Raw genomic sequence first — 9798 nt, 5'->3', positions numbered from 1 at the left:
GAGATCCGGGCCGAGATCTCGGAGCGATGTCCCGACCGGGAGAAGCGCTGGGATGGAGGGGAGAGGGCGGCCGCGGGCACGGGTGGGGAGCGGCCGGGCTTGGGCTGGCGGGGAGGTCCTTTTGCCGGCGGGAGGGAGGGGAGCCCCGAGAGAAGCGGCGCCAGGGCAGAGGCGGCCCCGCCCGGCGTCATCCTCGGCGGAGGAACGGGGGCGGTGTCGGCCCCGCGGCGGAACTGCGGGCGGAGGGGGCGGCGGGAGGCGAGGGGAGGGCTCCGGCCGTGCTTCGGGCTGCGGATGGCGGGGCCGTTCGAGGAGGTGGCCGTCTGCTTCTCCCGCCAGGAGTGGGCAGAGCTGGCGGGCTGGCAGCGGCGGCTCTACCGGGAGGTGATGCTGGACACCTACGGAATGCTCGCCTCGCTGGGTGAGATGCCGGGGATGGGGGTGCGGGGATGGGGCTGCCGGGGATGGGGCTGCCGGGGATGGGGCTGCCGGGGATGGGGGTACCGGGGATGGGGGTGCGGGGATGGGGGGTTCTGGGATGCTGCGGATGGGGGTGCCGGGGATGGGGTTGCTGCGGATGTGGCTGCGGCGATGGGGATGCCGGGGATGGGGGTGCCAGGATTGGGGGTTCTGGGAGTGCCGGGGATGAGGGTGCGGGGCCAGCGCTGCCATCCCGGCAGCGCTGGTGAAGGTGCTTCTCTCTGTGCCCCGGACAGGTTGGGCTCTGTCAAGCCTGAGATCATCTGCAAGCTGGAGCGAGGAGAGATGCTGTGCGTGCCAGACCCCCCTGGGTTGCAGCGAGGGCATCGGAGCCCTGTGCCAGGAGGGTTCCAGGGTTCTGCGAGAGGGATGAGGGCTTCCAGCATCTCTGCCCCCTTGGCCTCAGATGCTCCGGTCCCTGGTGCTGCCTGGTGAGATCTGTCTGCTATGCCTGTGGTAGGGCTATGCCACTCTGTCAGCTGTGTCTTTCATTCAGGAAGGGCCGGGGGCTGGCAGGGTACCTGTGCTTCTCTCCCCTGGAAGGCTTTCTACGTGGCTGACCTGTTCCCTGCAGTGCCCGCTGCCCTCCTTCCCAGCACTTGGCAGCCATAGGATGCAGAGGGAGGCTGACGGGGTCCCTGGGGGGCTCTCAGTAGCCACCACCAGGCTCCCAGGGGTGCCTGAGCGGAGCAGGAGGCAACAGGTTGGCTCGACTCACAGGCAGCCTTGTGGGAGCCAGGTGAACCCGTCACGGCAGTCCCGACCTCACCCTGTCCCAGTCCCTCAGCCGGTGGAGAAGACCTCCCCCACGTGCCCCAAGTGTGACAAGAGCTTCAGGGATCAGACTGCACTGGCCGCCCACGAGCGATGCCACACAGGCGAGAGGCCCTTCACGTGTGCCAACTGTGGCGAGAGCTTCAGCCAGAAGGGCTCCCTGATCACCTACCAGCGCTTCCCCACGGGCGAGCGTCCCTTTGCCTGCACCATCTGCGACAAATCTTCCACCAGAAGGTGCACCTGATCACCCACCAGAGCATCCACACAGGTGAGAAGCCCTTCACGTGCCTTGAGTGTGACAAGAGCTTCAGACAAGAGCATCCACGCTAGCGAGAAGCCCCAGAAATGTGGTGAGTGTGACAAGACCTACAGGCAGAGGCAGAACCTGAATAAACAACACTGGGTGCAGTGGGACCTGTGGGCAGCTGTAGGGTGATGACAGGATAGGAGGTGTCCTTCTCGGGAGTGAAAAGTGATGGTGAACTCAGCGGGCACTGCGGAGAATCATAGAATCATAGAATCACCAGGCTGGAAAAGACCTCTTGGTCATCGAGTCCAATCACTCCTATCGGCCCCGGGCTCCATGCAGGAGATCTGTGTGGAGATCTCTGGATCGATGTCCCAGCTGGGAAAAGCAGTGGGGATGGAGGGGGAAGAGTGGGCTGTGGGCACGGGAGGGGAATGGCCAGGGTTTGGCTGGCAAGAGAAGCCGGGCCAGGGGCGAGTCGGCTCTGGCATCATCCTCCTGGCACCGAAAATGCCGGAAAATAAACTCCAGGGGTGGGACAGGGAAGACTCAGCCCCAGATACTGCAGCCAAAAAATCCGATCAGACCCCCTCCCTCCACCCCACATCGTGACAGCCCCACACACCTTCCCCTCTTCCGTGCCCCTACAGCCTCCTCTCGCCTCGGCCGCTCTCCTCGAACGGCCCCGCCATCTGCAGCCCGAAGCACGGCCGGAGCCCCCGCCTCGCCCCCCGACACCCCCTCTGCCCGCAGCTCCGCCGCCGACAAGGACGGAGACGACGAAAGGGTTCTGGGGCGGAATTGGTGTCTCTCGAGCAGCCCAGGCTCCAGGCGGGCACAGCCCAGAGCGGCTCTCGCTGCAGCAGCGCCTGGGGGGAAATTGCGAGGCCCCGAGCGGCCCCGCTCCGGTCGAGCCTCAGAGCGCAATCAGCATCTGCTTTGGAAGGGAAGTGGTTTTTTCCGGCCTGGCCGCCCCCCACCCCCACGCAACCCCCCAGGCTCCGAGCCCAGTGCTGGCGCCAGCGAGTCGGAAGGAGCGCGGGGTCCCAGAGCATCCCAGTCCCGGAGGGCTCTGCATCCCAGTGCCCCGGGCCCGGGGAAGAGCAGCCCCGCAGGCAGGCTGGCCCTGCAGCCCCCGGCCCCTCTGCGGGCAGCCCGGCTGCGAGAAGGGCACTGCCAGGCCTGGCGGGGGAGCGGCGACCCCGGGGCTGCCGGGTCCGGCCTGGCGGCGTCAGGGTTGGGGCAGAGGGGGCCGGGCAAGGCGCGGCGGGGCGAGCTGAGCCGGGCGTGCTTCGGGCTGCGGATGGCGGGGCCGTTCGAGGAGGTGGCCGTCTACTTCTCCCGCCAGGAGTGGGCAGAGCTGGCGGGCTGGCAGCGGCGGCTCTACCGGGAGGTGATGCTGGACACCTACGGAATGCTCGCCTCGCTGGGTGAGATGCCGGGGATGGGGGTGCCGGGGATGGGGGTGCCGGGGATGGGGGTGCCGGGGATGGGGGTGCGGGGGATGGGGGTGCCGGGGATGGGGGTGCGGGGGGTGGGGGTGCGGGGGATGGGGCTGCCGGGGATGGGGGTGCCGGGAATGGGGGTGCCGGGATTGGAGGTGCGGGGATGGGGGTGCCGGGACTGGAGATGCTGGGCCGGCGCTGCCATCCCGGCAGTGCGGGTGAAGGTGCTTCTCTCTGTGCCCCGGACAGGTTGGGACACCGTTAAGCCCGAGCTCATCTGCAGGTTGGAGCGACGAGAGACGCCGTGCGTGCCAGACCCCCCCGGGGCGCGGCAGAGACACCGCAGCCCTGTGCCGGGCGGGTCCCGGGGGTCCCCTGGGGGCGTGGGGGGTTCCTCCAGCAGGAGTTTGGGGGAATCATCCCAAGATGAACCAAGCAGGAGCTCAGAAGGCCCAGAAGGGCACCCTCACCCTCCTCTTGGCCTGGCCCCCCAGCCGCTGGAGAAGACCCCCCTCACGTGCCCTGAGTGCAATAAGAGCTTCAGGAGTCGGAGTGCACTGACCGCCCACAAGAAGATCCACACGGGTGAGCGCCCCTTCACCTGCACCGACTGCAGTAAGAGCTTCAGCCGGAAGAGCAACCTGACCAGACACGAACGCATCCACACGGGTGAGCGCCCCTTTGTCTGCCTGGAGTGTGGCAAGGGCTTCAGACAGAAGCAAATCCTGATCCACCACCAGCGCATCCACACGGGCGAGCGCCCCTTTGCCTGCACCAACTGCAGCAAGAGCTTCAGAGAGAAGAGCAGCCTGATGAGCCACCAGCGCATGCACTCTGGTGAGCGCCCCTTTGCCTGTACCAGCTGCGGCAAGAGGTTCAGATATGGGAGCAGCCTGACCGCCCACCAGCACATCCACACGGGTGAGCGCCCATTTCACTGTGCTGACTGTGGCAAAAGCTACAGCCTGAAGCATCACCTGATCAGCCACCAGCGCATCCACACCGGTGAGTGCCCCTTTGCCTGCACCAACTGCAGCAAGAGCTTCAGAGCGAAGAGCTACCTGATCAAGCATCAGCGCATCCACACAGGCGAGCGCCCCTTCACCTGCACCGAGTGCAGCAAGAGCTTCAGCCAGAAGAGTGTGCTCATAGCCCACCAACGCATCCACAGTGGTGAGAAGCCGTACAACTGTGAGGTGTGCAACAAGACTTTCAGGAAGAAGTGTGTCCTGAAGAAACACCAGCGGGTGCATTGATCCCTGCGGGTGGTGCCAGAGGGTGACAGGTGGGAAGGTGCATGTCCTTCCCTGTAGGGGAGCAGATCGAGGCCAACTCCTTCCCGGGAGGCGGCTGCAAGAAGCGGTTTCGGGCCAAGGGGACCATGCTGGCTCACCAGCGCATCCACAGCACCCTCTGTCTGCTGACACCTCCACTCCTGTGTCCCCCGAAACTGCTGCGGAGGGTCCTGCAGGGTACTCGGGGCTCTGCTGCAGGGGTGGCTGTGGGGGACACCCTGTGGGAATAAAACTATAGAATTGTTATAATAAACCTGACTTGTTCACATGTAGACAAGGCTCAGGAATCTTACTGACCATTAAGGGGGACATAAAGGGAACTTAATTAACTTCCTTTGAATTCTCAAGAACTGAGAACTCTATCCTCTCGTGAGCATCCTCCAGCCGGCACAGCTCCCTCAGGGCCTTCCCTGTTCACAAACCACAGGTCCAGCGGGCACCTTGCCCCATCGGGTCACTCGCCAGCTGTGTCAGCAAGTTCTCTTCCACCCACTCCAGGAACCTCCTAGACTGGTTCCTCTCTGCTGTTTTGTGTTTCCAGCAGACATCCCGTGGACTGAAGTCCCCCATGAGGATGAGGGCTGGTGGTGGCGAGGCTCCTCCCAGCTGCTTCTAGAATAACTCCTCTGCCCCTTCATCCTGGCCGGGTGGTCTGTAACAGACTCCCACCACGACATCTGCCTCACTGGCCTTCCCCTGAGTCTTCGCCACAAACCTCCAACCCAGCGTCACATCACGGAGCTCCAGAGAAGCCAAACACTCCCTAACACACGGGGACGAGGGGACAGGGGAGACCCTGGGGTGTGGGGAGAGGGGCGCTGTCGCGGTGCAGCCCCAGTGGGTAATGAAGCACCACCCGCCGCCCGCCCACTGCCCCCACCCCCTTCCCGTGGGATACAAAGACGGAGGGGGAGGGTCCGACCTGGTTTGACTGCATTCCATCTGACCTACAAGATAAGCGAGTTTTTCAGGTCCTGCAACCCCACACCCTCACATCCACCCCCCCGCTCCCCCCCTCCCCCCGTGCTGCTCGGAGCCACCGAGTGGGAGCAACTGGAGAGCCCGGGGTCACTGCCGGGGAGGGGACAGGCACGGGGAGAGCGTCGTGCAGCGCCCCAGCGCCCCCCCCTCCCTGGCTGTCGGGGGCGCTCTGAAATGTGCATGCTTTGTAAATCCTTTTCCCCGTTTTAACCCTTTCCTTCCTCGGGAATTCAATTCGGATGGACAGCTTTACCCCATGGTTGCTCTATGCTACTGATTCTCTAAGGGCACCTGCCCTGCCTGATCCCACCTGGAGATGCTCTCATGGGCTGATAGCAGATCAGCCCCTTTGAGCTAAGTCAGAACACACTCCAGCTGTTCCCAGTCTGTGTCCCACAAGGGCTTTTAACCACACTCAATCATTGTTGCAACCAAGAGGACACAGGCAGAAGAAAATGCATTTTGCAACCAGCCAAGTCTTGGGGCAAACCCCAAAGTCCCTGGGGCTGCAAAAGGGACGGGTTTGGCTTGAACAGCTTCATCTTGTGGGACAGAGGGTTTGGTGGGGGTCTAAGGCTCAAATGAGCTGAGGGACCCCTGGGGTGGGACGGAGGCCTCACAGCCTGGGCTTGTTTGAGTTCAGAGCAGAAACAGCCCTGAAAGCCCGGGCTGAGCTCCCCAAGCTCAGGGTGTGATGAACCCCGAGTCCCCGCTTCGGAGGACACGAGCGGCCGTGCCAAGGGCCACTCGACACTCACTGAGGGACTCAGTCCCACCTCGCCAAGAAGCACCCAGGAGTTTGCAAGAGGCAAAATTGGCCCCCGGACCCCGTTTTGTTGGGGAGGAGGAATTAAAGAACCCCCTGACCCGACGGAGGGGGCGATGGGCTGCGCTTCTCTTCCCCCGGAGGAAGGGAGGCCTTTTTGCTCAGTCGCCTCTGCCTTTGTTGGACCTTCTGGGGGAAAAATAACCCCAACTGCAGCTTCAGCTGCTACAGCTTTGATACATTTTTGCTACAGCTTTGATACATTTGTGTTACAACTTTGTTACAAGTCTTTATTACAATTGGTTACTTTTTTGTTACAAGTTTGTTCCATCTTTGTTAAACCTCTCTCAGCCCTTCCCCTGTGAATTTATCAACAGCGATCCCAGCCTTGGTCGCTCTGAGGGGACTCTCCCGGGTCAAACCAACTCGGACTGGTTGCCAACTCAGCCGCAGAATCCCTAAGGCATGAACCGGTGACCAAGTCCGGGACGCGGGACGGATCCAGCGGCTCCCAGGCTCCCCTGGAGAAGCTCAGAAAGCCAGGGGGGTCCGTGCTGATCCTCGTCACTCAAAGGCAGGGCATCCCTCGGCTGCTGTCACAGCTTTATCTCTTTAGGCAATAGGGTCCCCATCTCAGGAGGATCCACACCGTGCCGGTGAGGATGCTTCTCTGGCAGCAGCCCGAGCCGTAGCAGTGTTGGACGGAGCCATGGTCGCCGCTCGCTCCCAGCTCATGTGCAGCTGCTCTGGAGGAGCCAGAGGTCGGGGCTCCGAGTGTCCCCCTGCAGCCACCCCTGCAGCAGAGTCCCCGGTGCCCTGCAGGACCCTCAGTGGCAGGTTTGGGGGTGACAGGTTGTGGAGGCGGCTGCAGGCTAGGGGTGCTGGGGGTTCACTGGTGGGCCAGCATGCTCTCCTCATCCCAAAATCATTTCTTGCAGCTGTCTCACTGGAAGGTCTCTGTCCTCCCCCCCAAGCTCACTGCCTGTCATCAGCACCAAGAAGCTTTAGATTTAGTCTCAAATAGGAAAAAGAAAGCAGCATCTGTCCACGTGGGACCCTCAGCATCAGCTTCAGAGGCCACCGGGCTGCCAAGGCAGTCACCCTGTGGGCCCTGGTGCAGCCGCTGGTGTTTCTTCAGATCAGACTTCTGGCTGTAGGCCTCGCTGCAATCATCACACTTGTAGGGTTTCTCGCCGGTGTGGATGCGCTGGTGCTTGATCAGGGCACCCTTCTGGCTGAAGCTCTTGCTGCAGTTGACACAGGAAAAGGGCTTCTCACCACTGTGGATTCACTTACACTTGAGAAGAGAGATGGTGTTGCTAAAGCTCTTCCCACAGTCAATAAAGGCAAAGGGGCACTCATCTGTGTGGATGCGCTGGTGGTTGATCAGAGAGTCTTTCTGGAGGAAGCTCTTGCTACACCTGGAGCAGGTGAAGGGCCACGCACCCGTGTGGCTCTGTTCATGGATGGCCAGTGCAGTCTGGTTCCTAAAGCTCTTCTTGCACTCAGGGAACATGGAGGGGGTCTTCTCCAGCAACCAGGGGGCTGGGCCAGAGTGGAGGTGAGGGCTGAAGTGGTGGTAACCGTGGACGCAGGCAAAGAAGCGCTCAGCAGTGTGTACACACCGGTGATTCACGAGGTCACTCTTCCAGATGAAGTTCTTGTCACAGTTGGAGCAGCGAAGGGGGCTCAGTGGAGTGGATGCGCTGGTGCTTGATCAGAGCCCCCTTCTCTCTGAAGCTCCTCCCGCAGTCAGTGCAGATGAAGGGTCGTTCACCTGTGTGGATGCGCTGGTGAGTGACCAGGTGTTGCTTTTGGCTGAAGCAGTGGTTGCAGTGGTTGCAGGCAAAGGGACGCTCACCGGTGTGGATGCGCTGGTGGATGACAAGGTCACCCTTGCGTCTGAAGCTCTTGCCGCAGTCGGAGCAGGTGAAGGGTCGCTCACCTGTGTGGATGCGCTGGTGACTGACCAGATGCTGCTTCCGGCTGAAGCGCTGGTCACAGTTGGGACAAGTGAAGGGGCGTTCGCCCGTGTGGATGCGCTGGTGCTTGATAAGGGACCCCTTCTGCCTGAAGCTCTTGTTGCAGTCAGCACAGATGAAGGGGCGTTCCTTGGTGTGGATGCGCTGGTGAGTGAGCAGGTGTTGCTTTTGGCTGAATTGGTAACCACAGTCAACACAGGCAAAGGGGCGCTCACCGGTGTGGATGAGCTGGTGTTTGACCAGGTGTTGTTTCTGGATGAAGTTCTTGCCGCATTCAGGGCAGGTGAAGGGGCGCTCGCCCGTGTGGCTCCGCTCGTGGATGGCCAATGCAGTCCGGGTCCTGAAGCTCTTGTTGCACTCAGGACACGTGGGGAGCAGCTTCTGCAAAGGCTGGGGGGGTATCATGGGGGAGAGCTGAGGTTGTCCTGAGTGGTTCGCCGAGGTCCCTCTGAGCTGGCTTTGGGACGAGTCCCCCCAGCTTCTGCTGATGGAACAACCCACCGCTGCCACGGACCCCCGGGACCCGCCCGGCACAGGGCTGCGGTGCCTCCGCTGCTCCCCGGGGGGGTCTGCAACGCACGGCGTCTCTCCTCGCTCCAGCTTGCAGATGAGCTCGGGCTTAACGGTGTCCCAGCCTGTCCGGGGTACAGAGAGAAGCACCTTCACCCGCACTGCCGGGATGGCAGCGCCGGACCCAGCACCTCCAGCTCCAGCACCCACGGCCCCAGCAGCCGCAGGACCGGCACCCCCAATCCCGGCACCCCCTATCCTGTCACCCCCAACCCTGGCACCCCCAGCACCGGCAGCCCCAGCACCGGCACCACCAGCTCCGCGACCTCCAGGCCCAGCACCCACAGCCCCAGCACGGCCCCTCCCCCTGTCCTGGCACCCCCATCCCCGGAACCCCCATCCCCGCACCCCCATCCCCGGCACCCCCATCCCCGGCACTCCCATCCCCGCACCCCCTTCCCCGCACCCCCATCCCCGCATCCCCATCCCCGGCACCCCCATCCCCGCACCCCCATCCCCGCACCCCCATCCCCGGCACCCCCATCCCCGCACCCCCATCCCCGGCACCCCCATCCCCGGCACCCCCATCCCCGCACCCCCATCCCGGCACCCCCATCCCCGGCATCTCACCCAGCGAGGCGAGCATTCCGTAGGTGTCCAGCATCACCTCCCGGTAGAGCCGCCGCTGCCAGCCCGCCAGCTCTGCCCACTCCTGGCGGGAGAAGTAGACGGCCACCTCCTCGAACGGCCCCGCCATCTGCAGCCCGAAGCACGGCCGGAGCCCTCCCCTCGCCTCCCGCCGCCCCCTCCGCCCGCAGTTCCGCCGCGGGGCCGACACCGCCCCCGTTCCTCCGCCGAGGATGACGCCGGGCGGGGCCGCCTCTGCTCTGGCGCCGCTTCTCTCGGGGCTCCCCTCCCGCCCGCCGGCAAAAGGACCTCCCCGCCAGCCCAAGCCCGGCCGCTCCCCACCCGTGCCCGCGGCCGCCCTCTCCCCTCCATCCCAGCGCTTCTCCCGGTCGGGACATCGCTCCGAGATCTCGGCCCGGATCTCCTGCCGGGCTGCCCGCAGAGGGTCTGGGGGCTGCAGTCCCTGCCGGGCTGCGGGGTGGGATCCCTCCTGCCCAGGGAACGCTGAGATCCGCGCCCGCCGGGGATGCAGAGCTTCTCGGGGACTGGGATGGCAGAGCCCTCCCCGGCTGGGCAAGGCCAGCAAAACGCGCTTCTCTCGCAAAGGAGGTGCCGAATCGGGGTCTAACACCGGTGCCGGTGCCAGTTGGGAGGAGAGGGAAGTTTCACCCCCGGACGCTGCTGCGGT

At 63.8% G+C, this 9798-nt stretch overlaps 4 protein-coding genes across 4 annotated transcripts in view; 3 read left to right on the top strand and 1 right to left on the bottom strand.

Annotated features, from left to right (window-relative positions):
* Positions 1–942: 942 nt before the first annotated feature.
* On the top strand, positions 943–1501 carry LOC128851212 (replication initiator 1-like). Its single transcript, XM_054058480.1, has one exon. The coding sequence runs from the start codon at positions 1094–1096 to the stop codon at positions 1499–1501; it is 408 nt and encodes a 135-aa protein (XP_053914455.1). The 5' UTR covers positions 943–1093.
* Positions 1468–3394, top strand: LOC128851206 (translation initiation factor IF-2-like). Its single transcript, XM_054058474.1, has 3 exons — positions 1468–1607; positions 2155–2934; positions 3199–3394. The coding sequence occupies exons 1-3, from the start codon at positions 1603–1605 to the stop codon at positions 3212–3214; spliced, it is 801 nt and encodes a 266-aa protein (XP_053914449.1). The 5' UTR covers positions 1468–1602; the 3' UTR covers positions 3215–3394.
* On the top strand, positions 3372–4496 carry LOC128851170 (gastrula zinc finger protein XlCGF8.2DB-like; the record flags this gene model as incomplete). Its single annotated transcript, XM_054057919.1, has 2 exons — positions 3372–3954; positions 4039–4496. Coding segments are annotated over 2 exons (750 nt in total), but the record flags the coding sequence as incomplete, so codon positions are not given.
* A 1016-nt stretch (positions 4497–5512) lies between these two features.
* The window catches only part of LOC128851169 (uncharacterized), a 48692-nt gene continuing 44406 nt past the window's right edge, over positions 5513–9798 (bottom strand). Inside the window, 3 exon segments of the mRNA XM_054057918.1 lie at positions 5513–7679; positions 7681–8608; positions 9114–9791. Coding sequence (XP_053913893.1) covers positions 7280–7679; positions 7681–8608; positions 9114–9791 — 2006 coding nt within the window. The 3' untranslated portion in view covers positions 5513–7279.

The sequence above is a fragment of the Cuculus canorus genome, chromosome 2 (assembly GCF_017976375.1).
Source record: "Cuculus canorus isolate bCucCan1 chromosome 2, bCucCan1.pri, whole genome shotgun sequence".
Classification (NCBI taxonomy): Eukaryota; Metazoa; Chordata; class Aves; order Cuculiformes; family Cuculidae; genus Cuculus; species Cuculus canorus.
This window is presented reverse-complemented; position numbering and strand designations above follow the sequence as displayed.

Coding starts and splice junctions, on each gene's coding strand:
- LOC128851212 (XM_054058480.1), top strand. CDS start 1,094: ATGCAGAGGGAGGCTGACGGGGTCCCTGGGGGGCTCTCAGTAGCCACC.